The sequence below is a fragment of the Furipterus horrens genome, unplaced genomic scaffold (genome assembly GCF_987537825.1).
Source record: "Furipterus horrens unplaced genomic scaffold, mFurHor1.1.pri manual_scaffold_4, whole genome shotgun sequence".
NCBI classification, from domain to species: Eukaryota; Metazoa; Chordata; class Mammalia; order Chiroptera; family Furipteridae; genus Furipterus; species Furipterus horrens.
In genome coordinates, this window is record NW_028327174.1 from 52,558,882 (window position 1) to 52,584,274 (window position 25,393).

Genomic DNA, 25,393 nt, shown 5'->3' on the forward strand with positions numbered 1-25,393 from the left:
AGGGTGCCCTTTGAATGTCAGAGAGGACACAGACTGAGTCAAGATCTAGAGAGCTTGGTAACATTTTATTGAAGCTGCTACAGGAAATAGGAAGGCACAGGGAGCAGGCGATTGAGAAGCATGTGAAATGACCAGAGCGGGGGTGGCTTTTTCTGAAGTAGTGAATGCTCCTGTCTTCATGTCAGCTGTGTGGCAGCCCATCTCTACTTGCCTTGGGAGTGTGCATTTTGGTCTTCAATACATGGTACATATTTTGAGGGTGTACAACTCTTCTAACTAAATAGGGAAACCACCCTGTGAAGGCCAGCCTCAGAAAGATCTCTGTGCTTCCCTCACTCCCTGTTCCACTGCCACCCTACCTCTGCCCTTCAAGGGGCTGAGCAATGTGTCCCCCCAGGAACACTGGAGGAAGAACTGCCTCTCTTCTGAGTCTGCTCTTTCAGGCTTTCCTTGTGGGGCAGGGCATTTGGTGGACTGTCTTCAAGAGTTTCAGGTGGAGCACCAAGGTCAATTCTGAGCCCCAGCCTGTGAAAGACTGGTTGCAGTAGATCTGGGTCAGACAGGAAGCAGAAGACCCAACTGCACCCCTATTCTGGAAGCTGCTGAAGGGCAAAGTCCTAGCCCAGGTCTTGGCTCAGAGCAATTGCATCAGCATTAGGTAGAATGGATGCCTGTGGCCCCTGGAGAGCTCCAGGATGAGGAGCAAGGGGGTTGCCTCTGTGGGGGCCTGTCTGAGGCACAGGGATGGATAAGGTGACCTTAGAACTCACAGGCCATTTCCCTACTCCCTGTGCTTCCTGCTGCCAGGATTGATTTTGGGTAGTCGATGTCAGCAAAGCAGTAGGCCTTAGGGCTGGGCAGTGGGGGTCTGGTGGGGCAGGAGTGGGGGCTGAGGAGGCAGCAGAGGCAGATGGGGCCCTTTAGCTCCTGTAACTCTTTTTAGTGGACGTCTTGGAGATGATGCGCATGCTGGAGGTGCTGCTGCCCAAGTTGCGGCCGCTGGTGGAACTGAAGCCCCCGCTGCCGGTGCCATAGGAGAGGCCGCTGCTGTAGCCGCTCCCGCCTACACAGAGGCCACTGCCTCCGCTGTAGCCTGTGCCCCCGGAGGAGGATACCACGGCTGTGGAGAGAGGGCACAGAGCACCCTGGCAAGGTTTCCCAAGACCCACCCTCCTCAGGTCTGGTGCCCAGGGGTTCCCTCCCATGGCACTTTCTCGGGGAACAGGAATCTCCTTTGTCCCCTAGGAGCCAGGGCTGGAGGGTGGGCACGGACTCCCTGTTCCCATCGTAAGCTGCCTCAACGCACACATCTGCACAGGATATCACACTTCTCAAAGCCCTTTCACAGCTGTGACCTCACTGGTCTCAATAGGCCTGAGAGGATGCTATCACTATGAACACCCCCACTTCACAGAGGAAAACTGGAGGCACAGAGAGATCAGGTGGCAAGCCCATGGTCATCCCTGCCAGAAGCCAAGGCATGAGGCTCCTATGCGGCATTCATTCCCCATCTATACCAGGGGCTCTCTCTGAATGAAACATGAGGCACCATATACTGTGAGGGGACCCCGGACTTCCATGCTGGAAAATGCTGAGATGCTATCCAGCTGAACCTTCCCTGGATGTGAATCTCTTCTGCTACCTCCTGAGGGGCCACCATTTAGCTTCTGCTCAAATACCTTCGGTGACAGGGAGCTGACTGTCTCCAGATGCAACTGTGCACAGCCCGTCAAACATCTGAAGTCGCCTCTTTGACCTCCCCTCTCAGTGTATATTTCTCCAGGGCAACAATCCCCATTGTCTTTATTAATTGGTTTCAAGCTCTCCCCTATCCTGGTTCTCCAGCTCCTCTAATGTGGTCTGACACACATGGGGCCCAAGGGGACTCTACTTGCCAAGCCTGGACCTCAGGGCTCCATGAATGCTGGTTCACTATGTGAGATGATTCTGCCCCATCTCTCTCCTGTGGGCTGAGACCAAGCCAGGTCAGTCCCTGCTCTGCTTGTTCAGTTAATTTGCTTCAATTCTAAATATAGTTCTTTACATTTAACCTGTTTAGTAGCCTCTTGTCAGTTGTGTGAGTTTGAATTCCTTCCAGAACTAGCTGTAGTCCTGTCCTGTAACTGGGGTCCCCTGGGGTCTGGGTGGAGTCACTCCTGTGGACATATGACCCCACTGGGATTGGCCCTGAGGGTGAGGAGTCATCACAAGTGTCTCCTGACCATACTGGGAGGAAGGGCCAAGAAGAGAGGGGTCTCTGTGAAGCCCCTCAGGGAGTCTTAATAACATCCCCAGCCCAGCTTGTTCATTTTCTAGTCATCAAATCCTTGTTAGTAATGCTATAAGCTTCCACTTTGTCTCCCACTTTTCTATCATCCCAAGACATTTACTCACAGATGTTCACAGATCCGACCCCTTCTCCAGTGAGTCTGTTGCAGGTGGGAGAGAAAGAGACATTTGCTGAGACATTATAAAGAGCCCCGGCTTCTTTGTGTTTAGAGTTATCAGCACAGAGTGCTCACTCTGTGCCAGACCCTGTAATTAACAAACTTTTCTTTCAACTCATTAGCTTAAGGAAGTTCCTGTGAATCTGTGAGGGGACACCTAGAAGATAAGTCCAGTTACAATACATAGAGAAATGGGGAAAAGGACCCATGCTCACCAGGTAGAGAGGGACAATTAGACTGTAGGCATAACTGGGCAACACCGAGCCCCGTGAAGTTTGTACCAAGTGTGGCCTCACTTGTCACAGGGTCTGGGCAGAAATGGCCCTTATCATGGCCTTCCAGGTAGTCATGGGCCACTCTTCCCTGAGACCTTTCACCCTAGGTGACTGTAGCAGGCCTCCAGGAAGCAGCTGTACTTCTACCCCTGGAATTTCTACCTGGGGCCTGACACTGTGGGGCCCTTGGCCTCTGGGACATTGCTATAATGCTCTGGTGGAGTCTGTCTGAGCCATGGTGGGAGGAAAAGGTAACCCACCGGTTCTCCTCGCCCTCCAGCAGCTTCTTATAGGTGGCGATCTCGATGTCCAGGGCCAGCTTGACGTTCATCAACTCCTGGTACTCGCGCAGCTGCCGGGCCATGTCCTGCTTGGCCTTCTGCAGGGCATCCTCCAGCTCGGCCAGCTTGTGCTTGGCGTCCTTGAGGGCCAGCTCCCCACGCTGCTCGGCATCTGCAATGGCGGCCTGGAGCGCGGCACACTACCAGGAGGACACAGGAGTTTGAGAAATTGTCCACAGAGAGTGCAGAAAGATGTGGGCTTTAGGTTAAAAATACAGAGGAATTTTTTGAAATGGATTTCATGAGAAAGGGGCTGGATCTTCATCATGTTTAAAAATAGGATTCATCTCTGTCCCTTGTGGATACTTTGAGACTTAGCCAGGATAGAGAAAATGATTTTGGGGATGGGGTCCTTTCCTATGCTGAGTGTCTCTGGCTAGTGGGTAAATAAGGCAGGTCAAGGTTTTGCCATGGATGCCTCCAGAGAAAAAAGCCTTTCCTGGAAGCATTGATGTTGGAAAGGATTCAGGAAGAAGGTCCTGATACCCCAATGAGGCAGGAGACTGCGCTTTCCTGGATGGTCACTCATCTGGGGAAGCTTCCCTCAGCGAGGGCCGGGTTAGGACCAGGCCCAGGTCTGCCTAGGGGCAGTGACATGGATAGGATGATCTCTGGGAGCTCAGTCCTACCTGCTTCTTCAGGTTATCAATCTCAGAGCGCAGCCTCTGCATCACCCGGTTCAGCTCAGAGATCTCCATCCTGGTGGTGCGGAGGTCGTCTCCATGCTGGCCAGCAGAGCGCTGCAGCTCCTCATACTGGGGGTAAGGAGAAGCAGGAGGCAGCAGATTCAGGCCAGAGAAGAGAAGGCAGTGGTTTCCCAGGGCCCAAAAGGCTTTCAATACACTGCTTGAAGGCCCCTCCCTCCCCACCCCCCACTCATCATATCCATCCCCAATGTCTCTGGGCTCTGCCTCCCACGCTCGGTTTCCACAGGCTCTGAACCACAGTTGGGCCTTTCTTCTTGAATATGTTTTTTTGTCCCTCTCCCTTGGAACAAGGTATTTCATTCCCAGCGCGTAACTTTTATTTTAAAGTTCTTTCATGTTTGATTTCCTTGGTACCACATCTCATACCCCCAGCTCAGAGTGTTTGCTCTAATCTGGAAAACTTCATTGTGTGACCCATATCCAGCCTTTATTCCCCTTCCTCCCCAAGCCCTCGGACTATTCCAGCTTTCTCCTCTGGATCCAGGAAGCTCATCCTACCTCTTCTTTCCACCCTCCCTCTCTCTCTCCTTCTGGCACCAGTGGATGGTTTTTCCAGCGGTCCCTTGCCTCTTCTCTACAGGGCATTGGAAGTGTGTCCATCATTCCAGTGGCAGAAGGACTGATCATCTCCCACCTTCATCTGGCTCTTCCCTCAGGTCCTGATGGTGCAGCCCAAGGAGTGCTCAGTACAGAGGGTAAGTCCCAGGCTGAACTCAGATAAACCCCTTCAACTCCATCAGATTGGGACTCCAAGAGGACAGGCTTTAATCTTCGAAATCCCAGTTCTGTACAATTGTTTCATGAACATGATGTTGACACCTCACCTTGGTCTGATACCAGGACTCAGCCTCGGCCCTGCTGCGGTTGGCGATGTCCTCGTACTGGGCCTTGACCTCGGCGATGATGCTGTCCAGGTCCAGCTTGCGGTTGTTGTCCATGGAGAGGACCACAGAGGTCTCAGAGATCTGGGCCTGAAGCTGAGCCAGCTCCTGGGATGGGGTGCAAATGGGAGAGCTGAAGCAGGATGTCATGTGTATGTGTGCATGTGTGTTGGGACACTGTGATCAGGTCCCTGAAACAGGTCTTGGCGTTGAGGGGCTCACTTGCCCTGTTAGGCTACAGCAGCCTGCTTAGATCTAACAGGGCTGGGACAGACATTAGGGAGGTCACTGAGTTCACTCCCATTCCTTATCATCAACTCATCTGCTTGGAGGGAGCAGCAGCACAGGTCACTCAAGCTGCCCTGTCACTCCTGTTGTCAAGAGAATGCACCTTGTTGTAACCTGTCAGGGCTGTGATGTCTCATAGTCTGAGAAAAACACAGCCTTTCACACCAAATAAAGAAATCATCTTGTGAAAGAAAACTGAGTCAGATGGAGCCAGAAAGCTTTGCTGCATCTCAGTCTTGTTTCCCAACTTTGCTCCTCCCAGCTCCTTGGGGACAGGAAATGGAAATTTGCTGGAAACAGCAGAAAGGGCTCCAGACTGAAAAATGCAAGTCTCGGAACTGCCAAGCAGGTCAGATAGCATCTCTGAGTCTCAGACGTGAGCTTTAAATAAATTCATATCCATGTAAGATGGTTTTTGAAACAGTAAACCCTCAATTTGTTAATGATCACTACTCCAATTCACCTGGAGCGGTGGTTCCTCAGTGTGATCCTCAGACCAGCAACATCAGCATCACCTGGGACCCTGGGGGAACTGCAACGTCTTGGTCCCCACCCTAGACTCGTTGAATCAGACTTGGTGTGTTACTAGATCTCTAGACGATACTGACGTGCTGTAAAATTTGAGACTAACTGGTCCAAAACACAAATCAAAGTAAAAATATTCCTTCCTTTCTTAACTAACAATTGGTTCGTGCATTTCCTAGTTCAAGAAATTGTTGTTTTGTTGCTGTGTCCTGCAATTTGTTTTTCATAAATAGTTATTTTCCTGGTAGCTGATATAGTTTGAGAGTCTCAACACATGGGCTTGCTGGGCCATGGGCTAGTTCAGAATTAGGAGCCAACGGCACACTGGTTGTCAGCATTAAAGTGAGTAAGTGGAAAAATGATGCCTTTTTGCATCATGTGGGCTGCTGGTCACTGAACCCATCCAAAGACACAGAGCTGATGCTCCTACTCCTGGAACAACATGACCAACTTCTGTTGGGCACCAAACATATATAACCCTCTGGGCATATTGCCTGTCCCTACCAGGCCTACCTGGAGCACACAATGTTCTCTCCATTCTCTCCTCAACATCACTGATCCCCTCTCTACCCCTCTCCCCTCACTCACTCTACTCCAGCCACCGTGGCCTCTTCCTGGCATTCCTGCTTGCCATTGCTCCTACTTGTCATTTTTTTCATGGTCCCTATTGTGTCTGATATGGTATTGAGTCTGTGCTGCCTGTCTGCCCCACTGTAATGAAAGCTCCAAGAACTTAGGGGCTCCATTGTGTTTGTTCAATACTTTGCCCGCAGCTCCCAAGAACAATGCCTGACTCTTAACAAAACGAGTCCTCAGAAGAACCAGGCAATTGTGTTGTGTGCTTCAAGAAGCGCCTGAAGAGTCACTGTCACTTGATTTACATAGTGGCGTCATCCTGCAGCCAAGAATAACAGGTAAGTTTAAGTTGAAATGGGTGGACTAGTTTGCTCAGATAGTTCTATGGAAACTATGTGTAATTCCATGACAGGCAGGTCTTCTGTCTGACCAACAGAACATGTGTGGTCCAGGTGGTCAAGGTTAAATTTCTCACCTCACCTGACCCATCAGCTACCCGATGGAAACTTATTTTTCTCCATAGGTAGGGGAAGCAGCATGTGCTCCATGAATTCCAGCCCAGGGGTAGGGTGGGGAGCAGAGAAGAGATCAGAGCAGGAGCTGGTAGCCTCTGTGCCCAGCTGAAGGCACCCAGCCTCCAGCTGCTCTGCTTACCGCATCATAGAAAGCTCTCAGGAAGTTGATCTCCTCCATTAAGGCGTCTACCTTGGTCTCCAGCTCCACCTTGTTCATGTAGGCGGCATCCACGTCCTGGGCACAGAACATGCTGTCACTCTGAGTCCTACCCAGTCTGGGTTAACCTGTCCCTCTGTTGGGTGGGAGAACTTCAGCTCCCAGGGAGGAGAGCAGTTCTTTATTCCAGTCTATGGAGCGGGACTGGCAGGGGTGAGGATGGGGGTGGAGGTCCAAACTGTGTGAGGACCAGGGCTCAGGGAATGCCCACACTTCATCAGCTGGTGCCACATGGGAAGATTTCCTGTGTCACCTCCACATGGTGAGGACAACCCCATCCTGGGCCCTTGGGCTCTCCCAGCCACTCCCTGAGGCTCTCAGCGGCTTCCCCTCCTCTCACTCTCTGCGCCTTCCTCCCCTTCATACACCACTGCTCCTTTCTCCCTCCTTCAGCTTAGCTTGGGGCTGGTTCTCCCCTCCCTCTGTCTGTCCCTCACTAAGCAGGAAGGTCCACAACTCTGTGGAGCTGATCCTTGTCCTGCACCCGTCCCCTGAGCCTGCCTTGATGTCATGGAGACTTAGCCCAGCATTAGATCCATTTTGCTTCCCCTTTTCCTGCACTGGATTCCACGTGGGGCGGGGGCTGATGTAGTGATTTATGGCTTGGACTTTGGAGCCCTGGGTCCTGACTCATTCTGATTATCTGGGTAACCTGGGGCAACTTGCTTAACCTCCATGAGTCTGAATTTTCTCATTTCTAAAGTAAAACCTGCTTCAAAGTTTGGTCGCGCAAATTAATTAAAGCCTTGTATGCAAGGCCACTGGCTTAAGCAGCAGCTGTCACTCCTGAAAAGGGGTGTCTGGGAGTCAGAAGGGAGCATCCCTGTCCCCTCACCTTCTTGAGCATCACAAACTCATTCTCTGCCACTGTGCGCTTGTTGATTTCTTCTTCGTACCTGTGGGAAGTGTCAGATGTGGATTAATGCTAGCAGCAGGAGTGTCTGGGAGTGACATGAAGCTGTAGGTGGGCAGGCCATGGTGGGTCTGCAGAACAGACCTGGAAAATGCACTGCTAGAGCAGAGCTCTCCTGCTACACACGTGCCCCAAGATTCCATATCAACCATGACCCATCTACCACTGTCCAAACAAAGCCCAAACCCCAAACAACAAAACAGAACCAGCCTTCATTCTTTCTGAGCTTGCTTTTCATGCAATTCTGTCCCATAGAGTGCTTAGGTCCCATAAGGGGTCATGCTTATTTCCTTTTATACCCCATGGTCTTGCCCCAGTCCAAACAGAGGCCATTAGGGAAGGAACAGAGTGAACAGTAGGAGGTGGGCAGTCCTAGGCCTCAGCGGCTTCTGTACCCAAAGGTGCCTTCATGCCTCCCTGCTCTGTTCTTGGCTATATTGATCTTGGCCTAGGGAGAAGAGCCTTCAGGCTAATAGGAGCAACCCATCCCCTCATCATTCCTCAATCTTGCCCTAGGCAGCACCCCCCAAGCCCACTTTGTTCACTGGTCTCAGAAGGAAGTCTCACTTCTGCTCTAGTGACCCATTTTCTACCCAACTTCTTTCTAAGTATTGAGGAATCCTATCCTCCCAGTAGCTGTGGACAGGCTGTGGTTGGGACTTTGTCTCCTCCACCTTCCAGCTGAGTAACCCCAGGCAGGTCATTTAACCTCTCACAGGTGCCCTTCCCGTCAATGAAATAGCATGTTGTTATTCTTTTGGAATCACAAAGCCCGGTTCCACATGATGTATGCAATCAGATCTCCCCTGCTTTTATATTGCCTCTGCTGTCCAGTAGGATCTGAGACAAGCTCTTTCCTACCAACTGATTTCGTTTTCCTTATTGTTTCCTTGCACTGACTTTTCACTAAATAAGAACTTCTGTTCTTCAACTAATTTTATGCAGCTGTTCATGCATTCTGTGTTTCCCAGCTCATAGGCCCTCTGCCAGAGGGTGAGCTCCAAGTGGTCCTGCACAGGCCTCTTAGACACCTGCCATAGGAATATGGCCATCTATTAACAAGGAGCATACTCTTCAACCCTCACCCACTGTCATATCCTTCCTCTGTGCCTTTTTTGTCCTCAACATTAAGATTTCATCTCCTCCTCCAGGAAGCCTTCTTGGATTGGACACCTGTTACTCCACATTTGCATCCATCTGTACCTGCTTTTCTAGTCACTACACACATATACCTAAACATCAATACAATAAAAATAGCTAACATTTTATGAGTCTACCTTGGTGCCCTAAGTGTGTGTCCCACTTCCCCACTGAACAGGGCACTTCTGGAGGAGCTGGCTGAGCATCCACTCACTTGTTCTTGAAGTCTTCCACCACATCTTGCATATTCTTCAGCTCTGTCTCCAGCCTTGCTCGCTCCCCACCCAAGCTGTCCAGCTGTCGCCTCAGGTTACTGATGTAGGCTTCAAACATGGGCTCGATGTTGGCCTTGGTGGTTTTATGCTCCTGAAGGAGGCTCCATTTGGTCTCTAAGACCTTGTTCTGCTGCTCCAGGAACCGCACCTGCCCCAGCCAGAGGTGAGAGATTGTGAGGGTTTCCTTGCAGCAGCCTCCCAGGACATCCCAACAGTGCAGAGGGGTGCCTTGCAAGACCTCAGAGTCCAGGTGGCAGGCTCCTCATCATTTTCGGCCCGGAAGGAGCCTGGAATGTAGAGAGCCAAGCAAATGTAGGTGCAATGGGCCTGGGAGACAGGCGGTGGCTTGGTTTGGATGTGGGAAAAATCAAGGAGGAAACTCTCTGACCACACCAATCCATGCTGATACGTGATAGGTGAAGAAAAGAACACTCCACCATTACACTACTGGGTGAAATTTGGGTTTTCATTAAATGAATAGGAGGTTTTTGGCAGAAAATTCAACCTGTGTATTTTCTCTCCAGTATGATTTCTTGAGATCTGGAACCCGGACTCCGTTGCCCACACACTGCAGGAATGATGGAATGGGTCCCTCTGGAGCGGTGTGGAGGGGATCTGGGTACAGTCCCAGCTATGTCCCTATAGCTGCGTGGCCTTGGAAAACCCCTTCCTCTCTCTGTTCTCTCAGGTCCTCTGTGGTCTTGTGCTACAAATTTGGTTTTCTTGAATTGCATTTATTGGCCCTGCGGCCTGGAAAAATATGCAACACTTTCTCCCTAAACTAAGTCAGAACGACACACAACATCAGAGAGTGAGGACATAGCCTCCAAGACTTTGGAGATGGCCATGTGCCCGCAGAGCGTCTTCAACTAACGCGCCTACACGACCAGCTTTCTCTTCTATTATCGGAGGAAGGGGGGCAGTCCTGGCTCCAAGTGCCCCCCTAGTTGCAACCTTTTATTCCCCGTGTCCCCCCCAGATGAACCTAAGAGAAGCAGGGCCACATTCTCTCCCTCAGAGCCAGGCTCCTGGAAACCTCAGAGCTGGTGATGGGAACGCCAGGCCTAGGAGGGTGACGTGGGTGACAAAAGTGAAGAGCTGCTGTCTCAGTGGTTGGGGTTACACATGTAAAGATCTGGGGCCGTAAGATGAAGCATTTCATAGACTGTTAGACCTGCGAAGGCACCTTAGAGTCCATCTGTCCAACCCAGCCGAGGCCTGAGGTTAGGGATTCTCCCAGCAGTAGGCCCAGAAATGAGACCTGGGCTGGTTGCCTCTTAGGTTGTCACACTTTTTTCTAGATCCCAGGTGTGAAGTCTGAATGATCCAGATCCTTGAAATGGTTCTTCCCAGGCAAAAACAACCAGCTCAGGGGGGAACCATTAGTGATGCAAAATAGAATTATTTCTTGCCCCAAGCTGGGGAAATCCCTAGGATTCCGGGCCACACAACAATTGGGACCCAGGGCTGAAGCCACAGCTTTCCTCTTTCCAAAAGAAAAGAGTGAGACACTTTGAGCAGCCGCTGGCCAACCACCAGCTTCCCAGACACACCCAGGAGTGGTTGCCATGGGAGGACTTGCTCCTATTAAACTGGGCAGGAAAAGGTGGCCTCAGCCCACTTCTATGAACTGAACTTGTAACCTTTCTTTCCTCTACCCACTTCCCTCCAAACAGAGCTCCTTTCACTGTCTAATTTTAAGCCCAGTACGAGCCATCAAAAGAGCAATGTCCTGCCAGTGGGTCAGAAAGCTCTGGAGCCTGGAGGTGGACGTTTTCCTGCTCCCACCTCAAAAAAGTGGGAAACCACCTCCTTCTCCACCCTGTCAGTAGTCTTCTCACTTCCCAGGATCACAGGTCTTGGGCAAAACTCAGCTGACCTCAGAAAAGCACAGAGAGCAGAGAGCCCCCAGCGTTTCTGGTGGGCACCCCACTTGCCTCTCACCTTGTCGATGAAGGAGGCAAACTTGTTGTTGAGAGTCTTGATTTGTTCCTTTTCTTCCTTCCGCACCCGCTGGAGGGAGGGGTCGATCTCCAGGTGGAGGGGGGTCAGGAGGCTCTGATTGACAGTGACCTCCTGGATGCCCCCAGCTCCAGGCATCATCCCACCTCCAAATCCCCCTACCCTGTACCCTATGCCACCAAGACCCATCCCATAGCCAGCGCCACCAAAGCCCCGGCTGGAGCGGTAGCCCCCGCTGACGGAGATTCTCTTGCTGCCTCCAAGGCCATGGAGGCTCCTGGTCCCAAAGCCACCCCCAAAGCCACCTCCGAAGCTCTTCCCGCCCTGGGTCATGGAGACAGAGCTGAAACTGGTCCGGCTGCCTGGGACGAGGTTTGCTGAGGAAGCGCTGAAGTTCCGAGTGCCCCCTGACTTGATGGTGATAGAGGATCGTTGGGCCATGATAGGAGCTGGTGTCAGAGGGTCCAAGGAGCGAAAACGTTAAAAGGATGAGGAGCCTTCAGAGTCTAACTCTCCCAAAGTCTCCTTGACTTTTATCCCTTTCAAGAACTGGGCTTGGCCGAAGAAGATCAAAGACCACTCTGTTGAGTTCATTTCAATGGCATGTCTGGCCACGACCCATCTTCCTGCCCCACTAATCATCACTGGGAACACCCTGCCTAGGGCAGGACTGGGCCTGGGCATTTGAGCCCGGTACAGGCCTGGGTCCTGAGCCCCCCACCTGCCCAGCTTCTCTGCCACATGCTGTAGACACTCCCACTGTAGCTCATCTGCTCCTCTCATCTTGCTTTCCTGGTCTTGGACTCCGAACCCAAGCACTTGATTATGCCCTTCCCATGGTCATGGCCACTTATAAAGAAACCCCATTTATTGAAGATTCAATCTGTGCGAGATCATGTGGCAGGTCGGTTGCAAGCATTGTGTCATTTGATTCTCATAACTTTGTGAGGGTGGAAGGCAATAAAAATTGCTAACGTTTACTGAGCAGCTACTACGGGTAGCTATTTTGCACTTATCTACTCATTTCATCTATACACAACACCATGTGGTGGTGATTAGTGTTCTTGTTTTGCATGTGAAGCAACTGAGGCACACAGTAGTTAAGAAACTTGGTGGACTTTGCCTACTAGCGACTACTGTGCCGATGTTGGGGCCCAGCGGTCTGACTGCACCTCTTAGCGATGGACTAGGTGGCTTGTCAAAGAGAAGTAGACTTGGGATTTCACTCCAAATTCCTGTCCCTACCACTCCTCTTGTCCCAGGTCTTAACTTGCTCCTACCTGACTCCACCAGGGATGTCTAATAGTTGTTCTCAGTGTCATTTCTCTGCTGCTAGCCTTCCTCTCCCCTTCAACCCTCCCAACTTTTCCCTGATGAGAGGGGTTGGGGAGATTGTAAACTCAGGAATGTGGGAGCTTTCCGGATGTCTTATTGCTGCAATTATGGGCATGAATGTCTCCTCTGCTAGGTGAAAGCACTGCCCCAGGGCGGACTTTTAACTCCACTCCTGCCCTGTTATTTCTCTGCTCACATCTGCAAGTTTGAAGCTGTCAGGGAACAATGGCCCCTTTGCTGGCAGAGGGCTGGGCAGCCCACCCTACGTCAGTGTCCTGGAAAACAGTCAGGCTTTTGGAGGGGATGGCATCGCCCTGCATGACATATGTAGAGAGGAGGCTGGGTAGAGCTTCTGCCCAGAGGCTTGGGCTTCTCAAAGAAGGCATCCCAACCAGAGATGGGAGGAAATGGGCAGAAGCTTGGGGGTGGAGTCTGCCCTCTTGTCCTTCCCATCTCTTCCCAGTCCAGCCTTCTTAGCTCTGGGTGGGAGTGGGGAAGGAAGGTTTGATGTGCTTTGAGCACTCCTTGTGTGGGGTTCCTTGTGCTGGGAGGAGACCTGGAGAAGGAAGAGGGGGAGGAGGAGAATTGCTCTGTGCTCTCTCACCATTCCAAACAGAAGACTGGACACCAAACACATTACACATACATTTAATCGACACATTCCAGGGAGGGGAGAGAGGGAGCCCTCACTCCCAGCAGACAGCTTATAAGTGCCATGAGACAACAGGGTTGACAACTGAGCATTAAGACAGCCTGGGAGACAAAGACTCCCCATTTCTGCATCTGGGGGGAAGGAGGAAAGCAGGGCTGAAGGGGAGTCTCTGCAAGACAAGCTGAATGTGAATCTTGAATGTCTCTGTGCTTTGGCACAGAGAGAGCACCAAGAGCAGTCTGAGGACTGTCAGGAGGGCAGAGGCTGGCTCAGGCTGGAAAATGGGGTTTAAGCAGGATGCCAGGCTTCCTAGCAACACAGGTGGGCCTAGTGAAGGGGAGCAGGAGCAAGACCCAGGTCAGTGGGCAGATCTGGTGTCAGGACAGGGGTGAGGGAGCAGGGTGGAAACTTAGTGCTTATAGCTTTTTCGGCTGGAGGATGTGGTAGAGACAAACTTGACACTGGAGCCGTTGCCCCCGAGGCCCCGGCTGCTACCGGCACTAAAGCTGGAGCCGCCCAGGCCTGCGCCCAAGCCGTGCCCACCACTGGTGGTGAAGGAGTAGCCGCTGCCCCCACCGAGACCCAGGCTTCCACCTCCAATGCTGCTGCCACCGCCGTAGCCACTGGAAATGGTGGAGGTGACCACAGCTGCCGGAAGAGAGGAGACGTGGTCAGAATCAAGGGCAGGAGAGAGACACCTAGGAACCTAGAGTGTCAGGGCCTGTGCCCTGAAGTTCCTGGGGTGGGGGTGGTCTCGTCAGGCAGCTGTTAGTCTTCTTTTACTCCCCCCAACTGCTCCCCTCTCCTGCCGCCCCCCCTCCCCCCTGGGTAGTGAGATCACTGTCCTAGGCCTCAGCTTGGTTCTCTCTGGGCGCTCTCCCAGTCTGGAATGGCTTTCTGCCTCCCCTCTGCTCCTCGGAGCCTCTCTGTTCTTCCAGAACTTAATGGAGACTTCTCTCCTCTAGGAAGCTATTCCAGTCCCCCTGCCTTCACCTTTGATCCCACCACGCTCTACTCTGTTGCTCTGTCCCTGTCTCCCTCTGTGGGCCTGGCTCTGGTGTCTCCCTTCATCTATAAGCTCACAGGGGCCACCAATGTGCTTCAGTTGGTGTACACCAGCCTCTGTGCTCTGAATCCCAGAACGGGGCTGGAATATTCTTGGTAGACCAACAGACAGATGACCCACTGGCCAGCTAACTTGGCTCTTATTCTCTCCCCAGCCTGCTCTTTTCCTAACTTTTATAACCACCATCTCCTTACACATCTTGTATCCTACTTTGGGCTCTTAGGAAGGAAAATCGAACTAAAAAATAGACTGTGGGATGAATTGTGTCCTCCAAAAACATGTTGATCCCAGTACCTGTGAATGTGACCTTATTTGGAGTAGGATCTTGCAGATATAATCAAGTTAGGAGAATAATCATTAGGGTGGGCTCTAATCCACTATGACTAGTGTCCTTATAAGAAGAGGGACAATGTCCTTATGTAAAGACAAACCACAAGGAAAGGGCCACATGATCAAAGAGACAGAGACTGGAGCAACAGCAGCTGCCAGAAGCTAGAAGAGGCAAGGGGGAATTCTCCCCTCCAGGTTTCACAGGGAGCCTGGTCCGGCGGCGCCTCAGTCTGGGATTTCTAACCTGCAGAACTGTGAGACAATACATTTCTGTGGTGTTAAGCCACCCAGTTTGCATACTTTGTTGTGGCAGCCCTAGGAAAGCCATACAGACTTTTAGGTGCTTTCAAGAGAAAGGAAACTTCAGAGGTTGAGCTGTCTATTCCTAGGGACGTCCATTCCCAAGGACACCTGAGTGGTTCAGAGGGCTCTGCCTTCCAGAACCATTGGCTAATACAATCAGTCACTTTTGTGGATCCCACATCAAGACAACCAAAGTCACCTGTGGAGTATAAGTTGTAGAAGTCATTTCTGTTGGACTCAAAAGATGGCAGCACTGAGTTCTGTGAGTGACGCCTTCTGCTCTTCCTAGTGCAGGGCTGGGCCGGCTTGCTAACCTCTCCTGTTTCTTAGTAGCTGCCCCCACCTGCCATGTCTCCCAGGCTCTCACTGCCTTGTAAATGCTTGGTAACGTGCTGCAGCTATAATCTGCAGAGTTAAGCTAAGCAGTGGGGCTTCTTCCCAAGCTGTCTCAATGGCAACGCCCTTGTGCTCAGCAGGAAGGCTGCCTTCGAAGACTGAGAGCAGACCAGGAATTTTCATAAATTCCGTCTGCATTGAACACTCATCTCTGAGTTAGACTTGCAGCCCCAACAGGAATGAGGTGAAGACCTGGGAGGTGGGAGGTGTGGCCTGTGGGTCTTCCAAACCCATGCGGAAGGAGTGCAGCCCCCTCAGTGGCACCTTTCACTTGAAAAAGGTAAGGACTGTGATGTGGAGGACTCCTAAGAGGGCCTCCTAAGATGGCCCTCTTTTTAACAGATTCAAAACCTCAAACCTTCTCAAAATGAGCCCTTTTGGGGGGATCCCCTCCAATGCCTCATGCATGCCCATCCCCCCCACCCCCCGACCACACACACTCCAAACAGCGCAAGAGATGTCATACTCACAGATGTTAACGGGAGAAACACCCTCTCCACTCAGCCTGATTGAAGGAGTGGGGAGAAGGAGGTTACTATTGTGTCCAGAAGCTTGTGGGCATTTGAAATGACATTTTTGTAAATGTTTTAAATGCATTAAAAAAACTTTTATTGCTTTTGTTGCCAAAAAATAGGGGTTGAAATTGTTTAAATACTAATAGTATTAAAAACAATAACTTAATGAATGAAATAATGTGGAGTTTGAGGTTTATAGGAGTAAAACCTGTAATCCCGGAGACACATATTGGGCTTAAACTAGGTAGACACCTTATGAAAATGAAAGCTAATCATTCGCTGGTGTCAGTGGAAAAGGCAGGGCTTGTCATGGAACCAGAAGAGTTCTCTCTCGACAATGGCCTATTGTCATGCACTGGGCACTGCTGAGGTTATTGTAGGTGGAGAGGAATCTGAGTCATAAACATAACACTAGCAATCGGTCTATCATCGAGGTAGCAACTAGAATTATTTTGTTTTAGCATCTTGAGGACAGAAGTGGCATTCATTTATAAATACATACTGAGAACATTAAGAGAGCTAACAATTACTGGGTACCTGTTACCTACATAATGCCACTTAGTCTCTCAACCACCTCATAAAGTAGGCATTATTATCTCCACTTTACAGACAGAGGAACTGAAGCTCAGAGAGGTTAATTAAGTTGCCCATGGTCACAAAGCTGGATTTCAAGACAGATTCATTTGACACCAGAGCCCATGTCCTTGGCCACTAAATTGAATGGTAACTGTCAGTTAATGAACACTTTTATACCATGCATTATTTTAAGAGCTTCCTGTATAGTCCCTATAGTGACCCTTTTAAAAACATATGAGCTAAAGACTGTGCTTACTGTCATTTTACAGGTGAGGACACTGAGGAATGGAGAGGTTAAGTTATTTGCTCTCAGTCACACAGCAGAGCACAGATCTCCCACTGAGCCAGATCATGTGGCCTGGCTTCTATTCTATCACTGAAGAAACTGAGGGCCAGAGAGGAGATACGGACTTGCCTCAGGTAAAACAGCCTGTTAGAGGCAGGCGTGTAAGCCTAAATTCTAGGACAATTTGTTTTCAGTCCAGAGCCTTTCATGACACATATTCAGCCCTGCCATGTAACCAAATTTCTCCTTGGCTAGAACTTGATTACTTGGACCTGATGAGGTCCAAGATGTCTATGGGGTACTAAAAGTAGTCATACCTCAGACACAGGAATCTGATAATGATTGACTAACCTGGAAAAAATTGCACCTGCATTCTTTGTCATAACCCAATTCCACCTGAATTTTGCTCTCTTTTCCAGGTGAGGAGCCTGCAGCAACCTGAGCCCCTGGGTAGGGCCAGGCAGCTGGGATGGAGTTACTGCCTCTGCCCTCACCTGTGCTCCTCGCCCTCCAGCAGCTTGCGGTATGTGGCGATCTCCACATCCAGGGCCAACTTGACATTCATCAGCTCCTGATACTCCCGCAGCAGCCGGGCCATGTCCTGCTTGGCCTTCTGCAGGGCCTCCTCCAGGTCCACCAGTTTGGCTCGTGCATCTTTGATGGCCAATTCTCCGCGCTGTTCTGCGTCAGCGATGGCTGTTTGCAGGCTGGAACACTGTGAGGAAAGGAATAAGCCATGAGCCTTATTGGAAGCCCCTGAATGTGTGGTGCTTCTTGGCTGGAGTCCTGTACACATGGCAGAATGACCAAGAAGAAATGAGTGTGCAGGGAGCTCTTGGCCCTGCCAAAACTTTACCTGCTTCTTCACATTGTCAATCTCGCTTCTCAGCCTCTGGATCATCCGGTTCATCTCAGCGATCTCTTGTTTGGTGCTTCGAAGATCATCGCCATGTCTGCCCGCTGTGACCTGCAGCTCCTCATACTGAAGGAATCAGAGCAGAGCTAGTCATCTTGTCAAATGCCTGGGCTGGACACTGCCTGTGTGCACGGCCTGGCCCTCAGTGCCACAGCAGGCCCCTCCATTCACTGATCACTCACACATCCCCTCGCTCATTCACTCAGGTGATATTTTTTGAGCACATCTACTTGACAGGCATGTACTGGGCTCTGGGAATATCACAAAGAACATAGATCCCCCCTGCTTATAATTTATTGGGGGAGATGGACGTTAATCAAATCAGCATATTATTGAATATGTAGTTCCAAACTGAGGTAAGTGTCCCTTAGAAATTCAAAGACTCCTACAAGAGTGTAATAAAGGAACCTGACCTAGATATGGAAGTGGGGTTAGTGATCAGGGAAGTCCTTCCAGAGATGGAGATGCTGGAGCTGTGCTCTGAAGGATGGGAGTGAGCTAAGTGACTGGCTGGGCAGAGACCATCTCAGACAGGGGAAACAGACAGTGTGAGGACCCTGGGGCAGGAAGCATGGTGAGCTCTAGGAAGGAGAGGGGGCTTGGTCACCCTCCTTGGGGAGTTCGTGGTCATAGGACATACATCCAGGCTGATTGTGATCATGAATTTTGGTCTCCCTGCAGACACCAGTGCTGGGGAAACAGCACTAAGATGTAAGGAGTTGGTGTTGGATGGAGCCAAAGCTGTAGAGGATCCAGCTCTGAAGACTTTGTAATAGAATAGCTCTCCACCTCACCTAGGTGCACATCCAGGACACACTTGTTTTGGAGAAATGAATGCACTTTGTCCCCTCTAGCAGACTGGAGTGAAAGCCACACCTTTCCCAATGAAAGAAGGCCCCCTGCCACAGTGAATATCTGGTGGGTTTTGAAAGTGCTGAATAGCTCAGCTCCTCTGTGTCTAGATGAAAATGGTTCAGGGGAACAACAGATTTACCAACAAAACTAATTATTGGCTATAAATTTCAACCACTCCACATGGTTGGTTAAGTGTATCCCACCTCCACTCATGGTCAAGGGGCTGCCTCTGCACTGTGCACCCCTGGCAGCTGACACCCTCTGCCTTCCCACAGTCTTGCACTGGTAGGGACTAAGGCGTGAGAGCACAGAGCAGGGCAAGGGACAGGGGCCAGCTTGCACATGACCAGCTGCCCCTGACAGCATCTGAATTTGGCAGGGGGGCTCGTCTCATGGGTTGGACTAACCTGCCTACCATACCCTCCAAAGCCAGACCTTCTTCTGGCCGCCTGCACTTTTGAACAGCAGCTCTCTCTGGTTGTCCCAGCTTTCTTCTTCCAGATACAAACTCTCTTGCTCAGCAGAGTGCTAATTTCCACCTTCCAGCCCCACAGAACTGCTCGCTCAGCCTTGAACACCTCTGGCTCCTTTGCCTTCTTTTGTCCCTCGCTGCTTCCAAAGTGGAATGAAAACCCTCTGCTTCTTGGAAGCTTTTTGTTAATGTTGTCTTTTTCCCTTCCAAGATCATCCATGCACTTTATGGCCTCCCAGACTTGGGGTTCTGTTTGCAGTTTATTTATTTACAACTCTGTAACCTGCTTGGCATATAGTAGGAGCTCTGTGAGCATGTACTGAATAAATGAGCCCTTTAGAAACAGCTTTATGACTGTTCCTCGGATGTTTCAGAGTCATGCCCAGCCCCCAACCAGATCATAAGTGATGTGGGGACGGTGGCTGTTCTGGGTGCCAGACCACATAATAGGGTGTATTGATTGGGTTTCCATACGCATTTTGAGCTAAGTTTTCATAGTATCCAAGGTGCTTTTGCAAAGTTAAAGAGATGGAAATGCTCATATGTTTCTCAAAGTTTATGGCTAATAGTTAGATGATGATTTGGGGTTTCAGAGAACACTAGTCCTGAACCCTATCGCAGAGGTGCCCACACTCACCTTGGTCTGGTACCAGGACTCAGCCTCAGCCCGGCTGCGGTTGGCAATGTCTTCGTACTGGGCCTTGACCTCAGCGATGATGCTGTCCAGGTCCAGGCTGCGGTTGTTGTCCATGGACAGCACCACAGATGTGTCGCTGACCTGGGTCTGCATCTGGGACAGCTCCTGCAGAGCCAGTAAACTCAGTGTCATCAAGACATAAAAAGAAGTGATCTTGAAATCCTATGGTTGACCACCCATCCAGGTCAGAAAGCGCTTCTTTAGCATTCCTGGCAGGGGGTCTTTCAGCTCCTCCCTGGGCACTCCCAGCATTTATGGGTCCCATACCAATCCCGAGAGGTGTCTGGGTCATAGATCAGTGAGATGGGCCTGTGTCCCTAGCATCGCTTCTCGAGACTCTCATTTGGGTGCTTTCCCTGGACATAAAGGGTGGGTAAGTGTCCTCTGATCCAAATTACATGTAGTTGAATATGACATATGCTAATTCACATGGTGGCATAAAAGGTTTCTTTAGGATCAGATGACTTTTAGGACTCTCTGCCCCCTGCACAGCATGTCTTTCTCAATCCCTGCCTCTCTGTCCCTCCCCACAGGCCCAGATCTCTGCCTTCAAAGTGGTAGTGCCCAGAATGAAGCATTTTCAGAGGGTAAGAAGCTGGCGAGTGAGCTGAGGCTCACTGCTTTTCAAATTTTTCTGGGAGGGGGAATGGAGAGGCAGGTCTTGATCCTTTGGGAATGTGACCCAGGGACCTGGGAACCAAGAATCAGCACTCCTTCCTTGATATACTATGGGGTGAAGGGAATAAACCTCACAGCCGGAGTAGGGTTTAGTGTGGCAAGATTTCAAGCAGTTCTCCTGGGTCCAGCTTGGAGGATCTGGGGCATGATGCCCCGTGGGGTCGCAACAGAGATGACACTCTCTGCCGCGTCCCTTTCTTTCCAGGGGCCAGACCTAGGAGGGATAAAAACATTTGCAGGCTCTTACTTCCTCATAGAGCATCCGTAAGAAGTTGATCTCGTCGGTCAGACAGCTGACCTTGGCCTCTAGCTCCACCTTGTTCATGTAGGCACCATCCACATCCTGGAACAACAGCACAGGATGCCCTTCTGAGACCCCAGCCACAAGTGGCAAGTCCAAGAGAAGCTGAGCAGACTCCTCTCTGGCCCTTCTAGGTTGGAGTTTAGCAACTCTGCATCTGGGTTTGGAAGGTGGGAGTGGGTGATTGCTAAGAACTGGAGGCTTGAGTTCCCTGGGCTAACAAAACCCTCAGCAAGGGGCAGTGGGGCCATCGAGACAGAGGGAGTATTTTGGCAGGTTTGAGCTCTCCAGATATTCTCCAGGTTGTGTGACTTTCTTGGGTGGCACAAGGGGTCAGGTCGCCCCACACTCCAAGATTCAGTTTTCAATCTTCTCCTTTGAGAGACATTTCCACCCACCTTCTTCAGGGCCACAAACTCATTCTCAGAAGCAGTGCGCTTGTTAATTTCATCCTCGTACCTGTGAGCAGAGGAGAGGGGGGTGCTGTTGAACAAGCTTTTGGTGGCGCTCTTCCCAGGCTGTGGGGGAGGGTTCTGGTGCAGCAGAGTTAAGAGACATTGAATCCTCTCCAGCTCTTCTGCTGACCTGTGTGTGACTTTGTGTGATTCACTTAACCTCTATTTCTCCTTCTATGAAAGGAGAATAATTTCTCCAGCCCGAAGTTCTTTTTTCTCCCTTATTCTTTCTTTTGTAAGACTAGAAAGTGAGCATGCAACTTATGGAAATAGAAGTAGGTATTTAGCCAACTCCATCTTCTTAGAGATGTACAATTCTAATCTTTAAAAAATTTTGCTGCCTGAAGTGCCTGCTGTAAACGTGTTTCAGGACATTGTTCCTGGTAGATTTTGGTATACCTTTACTACACCTCATGGCAACCGTTTGAGCAGTGTGCTTTTAGTAAGTAGGTGTAGCTCTACCTCAGAAATCAAGAGTAAGGTAGCTAAGGGGTTAGTGGGGACCACTGCCTTCCACTGGATACCTCACCTACTGCAGTCTGGGTGATCATCAATCTGGAGGCCCAGGTAGCCTTGTTTATACTCTAGTGTGCATCCTGGAAATGCAAGCCATCTCAATAACAGAGTCCATGCCCAGTACAGTTAAATTGTTTGCTAACCTTGAAATAATATTATGCTTTCCAGAGTAACAATATTCTGTTAGGTGATATAGATATCCCTTTGTGGTCATGTAGAGAGGTAAGAATAGGCTTCTCGTTAATAGTGATGTATGAGATGAGGGTCCCTCTGTTACCTACCACCATGCTGTCTTCATCTTATGGGATAATGACTGCAAGTTACAAACCTCCCAGCTGATACCGGCATTTGTAACTTTTCATCTCTATGGTACTCATAAATAAGAGCCCCAAGATGACTGTGTGTGACCAGAAGCCCATCTCCCACTTACCTGACTTTGAAATCTTCTACAACGTCCTGCATGTTCCTCAGCTCAGTGTCCAGCCTGCCCCTCTCAGTGGTGATGTTGTCCAGCTGCCGACGGAGGTCATTGAGGTAGGCGTCAAAGAAGGGCTCCAGGTTCTGCCTCACTGTCTTGGTGCCCTGCTCCTGCAGGAGGCTCCACTTGGTCTCCAGGACCTTGTTCTGCTGCTCCAGGAACCGCACCTGGAGTGGGGAAGAAGAGAATGAAATCTTGAGAAACAGGGAAGACTTAAGAAATTAATTGGAGCCAATATTCCAATTAATAAGGGAAAGAAGAAAAGCATACCTTTTACCTGACACCCATATTTCAACTTGATAACTCCAAGTCAAGATGAGAAAGCCCTTGAAGCTACCCCAAAGTTCTCAAGGGCTTCCACAGAACTAGAGTAGTGGGGTTTGGAGGCCTCTATGGGGAGCCTCGACTCTTGGGTGGACAGTCTCGACAATGCCTGGTTAGTGGAAACTCCTCCTGCAGAGAACAACTTAACTATCTGTGGTGTTGACTGAACCAGTCCACATGGCTCCCAAGAAGGACAAGGAGAAATTCCCACAAGCTCCCCATTATAAATACCTCAGCCCCTTGGAGGTACCTGTTAATCAGATGTGCTTTCATAGGGAGGCTGTCGCATTGCTGCTTCCCCTCTGGGCCAGAACATGTCCGAAAGGTCTTACCAGCCCAACCCAATGGAGCAGATGCCGCTCCTGGCTCACCTTGTCAATGAAGGAGGCAAACTTGTTGTTGAGGGTCTTGATCTGCTCCCGCTCCTCTTTCCGCACTCTCTGAATGGTGGGGTCAATTTGCAGGTTGAGGGGAGTCAGGAGACTCTGGTTAACGGTGACCTCTTGGATGCCTCCAGGGGGACAGATGGAGAAGCCAGGGCCACCAGAGCTCCCTCCCACTCCACCCCCATAGCCAAATCCACTGCTGACCCCAAACCCACTGCTTGCCCTGCCACCAAAGCCACTTCGGAAGTTGCTGCTGCTCCCACCAACAGAGACCCGCTTGGTCCCCCCTAGGTTGTAGAGGCTGCGGCTTCCAAAGCCAGCCCCAGGACAGCTAATTCTTCCCAGCCCTCCACTGCCCCATGTGGATCGGGCCACAGAGGCTGAGCTAAAGCGGGAGCGGCCGGAGGCTGAGGCAGTGCTGAAGCCCCTGCGGCCGCCAGTCTGAAAAGTGATGGTGGACTGCCTGGACATGGCAGCTGAGAAAGCGGGACAAGACTAGCTCCACACGTGAGTGCGTGTGAAGGGGGATAGAGAAAGCAGGGTATCTGGGGAGCCCCAGGCCCGTTGGCTTTTATGGGCCTCCAGGAGGGGCGGGACAATGCTAATAGAGGCCTCTGATGGCATCCCCTAGGCATTTGCCAACCCTGAGTTCACACTCAGCTCCACTCTGGAAACGGTGCACGAGCCACTGGTTGGTTCCCCGGGCAGCCTCCCCCATGTGGAAACTCCTTTCCAGTCGCAACTTGATCAGCAAATGAATGAGAAACACGTTAATTGCTTTCAGTCATGTCCTAATCACGCATCTTATAATGGACTCAAAAAACACTGCCTCATTTCTAAACCGTTTTCTTAAGCCTGGGACCGACTCCCTCCTGTCCAAACATCTTGTGTCAGTACAAGTGACTGTGATTTACTGTTTCCTGTTCCTTCCCATCCCTGAGCATTTTCTCAGCTATCGTAGCCCGGTCAGTCCCTCTCCTCCCACCAAGCTGTCCCTCCAGACCTTGAAGATCCTGCTCTACACCCGTCTTTCTCAGGAATCCACCCAGTTTTGATTGCCCCTTTATTTTGCTCTTAAGCTTCCATCTCTGTTGTGCAGGACACAAGATACTGGAGCATGAACATGTGCGTGCATGCATGTCCTGTCTACTCTAATAATATAATGTGACTCTAAAGACCAGGCCCTCTGTCTGCTGTGGAGAGAAGCTATGAGAATAGAGAGACAGGGTTGAATCTCAGGCCTGCCATGTACTGGTTGTGAGACCTTGGGTCAGTCATGAACTTCTCTGAGCCTCAGTTTGCATGTCTGTTAAAATGGGATTGTGGTGAGCATTCATTTGTGAAAACAACTTTTGCAATGTCTTGGCCATGTTAGTGCTGAGTAAACGTTGGTTGCGTCTTCTCTCCTTCTGACACTATCAAGTGCATATGAATGAAGTTCCAGCAGTGTGTCTCTCCTGTGGCACATTTGAAAAGAGTACAATGCATATTCTTTTTCTTTTCTAATGGACTTGTGTTCCTGTTGGGAAGACAACAGTGAAACCCATTAGGTAACTTATGAAAAGGTGGTAGACACGAAAACACTACTTACCAGTTCTGTTTGAGGTTGCCTTATTCCAGAAGTCTCCCAGACTGGCTACACCTCCTACTGAGGGCCAGGGGTCCCCACCCTTTAATCCTTTATCAGAGAGCTCTAGAGGTTGCGCCAAGTAGAGGATTTTTTTATTCTTGTCCCTGCTAGTCTTGTTGACTGTGCCCTACCTCTCCCATCTGTCTACAACTGAAAAGTTTACAAGGCTCCTTGCTCCCCTTTTATCTGCCTCTCATCTCCCTGTGTCTACCCTGGGGGAGTCAGAGAGACATTGCTAGATCTTCTTTAATCTTCCTGACCTCTCACTTCATGCAGTTATTTTGAAGGATGGCAGAGTGAGAGAGGAACTGAAATGCATTCAGTCTCCCTTTTGTGGATGATGAAGCTGAGTCCCGAATGGTAAATTAAGCAGGTGGACATTGCCTAGCTAATGAGAAGCAGGGCGAGATTCCATGGTCTTGCCACACAGTGTCTTTCCAGAGGCACACAGTAACCAATGGACTGGCAGACGCTCCCCTGCCTGGAATGGCAGCTTGGCACTTGGAGTGGTGGTTCTCTGTTGTCTGAGCTATTTCCTCCTTGGAGCCAATGCCAGGGGGTGGGCCTCTCCTCCATCAAGAGATTGTTTGAGAGTCTCAGTTTCCACAGGGAACCTATGAATCATCGCTTTTGTTGATATAGGCCAAGAGGAGCACAGGCGTTCTCTCACCTGGTAACCAATGCTCCCAGGTCCTAGCTGGGGTGGTGCATGCGTTTGGGGTGGAAAGAATAATTGTCTTTGTTTTCTGTACTCCTTGCATGATAATCTTTCTCCCAGAAGAAGGAACACTTGTTACCTGAGCCATGCTGACTAAAGCCTTCTGAGCTTCCCATGAAACAAAGGGTCAAGGCCTGGGAAGTGCCTTAGCCAGCATGCCTGTGGGAATGGGAACTGCCAAAGCCTTCTCCCATCGAGCTTCCTGTGTGGAAAGGCATTTCTTTCTTTCCCGTACCCCCTCCCCGGGGGCCCTGTTCCTTGGCATTGCCATCTCATCCTTTCTCATTCTTGTTTCTCTCAGCCATCACCTCTTGTCTGGAGTGGCCCACTTCCTTCTCTACCTCCTTTCTCTCATTTTCCCACCTGGATCAGTGTTTCCAAAGCTAGATTGTCTTACTCACTGACTTCTGTGAAATAGATGGAAACAGATGTCTTTTACTTCCTCC

The 25,393-nt window shown here is 50.5% G+C and overlaps 2 protein-coding genes across 2 annotated transcripts; both read right to left on the reverse strand.

The window, feature by feature from the left end:
- Window positions 1-46: 46 nt before the first annotated feature.
- Window positions 47-11,547, reverse strand: LOC150011799 (keratin, type II cytoskeletal 5-like). Its single transcript, XM_090275566.1, has 9 exons — window positions 11,045-11,547; window positions 9,040-9,248; window positions 7,608-7,668; window positions 6,695-6,790; window positions 4,595-4,759; window positions 3,693-3,818; window positions 2,983-3,203; window positions 2,395-2,429; window positions 47-1,120 (listed from the first exon to the last, which is right to left on the reverse strand). Exons 1-9 carry the CDS (start codon window positions 11,501-11,503, stop codon window positions 921-923), a joined length of 1,572 nt encoding a protein of 523 aa, XP_090131692.1. The 5' UTR covers window positions 11,504-11,547; the 3' UTR covers window positions 47-920.
- A 1,629-nt stretch (window positions 11,548-13,176) lies between these two features.
- On the reverse strand, window positions 13,177-23,156 carry LOC150011800 (keratin, type II cytoskeletal 75). Its single transcript, XM_090273213.1, has 9 exons — window positions 22,585-23,156; window positions 21,842-22,056; window positions 20,839-20,899; window positions 20,387-20,482; window positions 19,402-19,566; window positions 17,378-17,503; window positions 17,016-17,236; window positions 15,615-15,649; window positions 13,177-13,697 (listed from the first exon to the last, which is right to left on the reverse strand). Exons 1-9 carry the CDS (start codon window positions 23,068-23,070, stop codon window positions 13,459-13,461), a joined length of 1,644 nt encoding a protein of 547 aa, XP_090129339.1. The 5' UTR covers window positions 23,071-23,156; the 3' UTR covers window positions 13,177-13,458.
- Window positions 23,157-25,393: the final 2,237 nt, after the last annotated feature.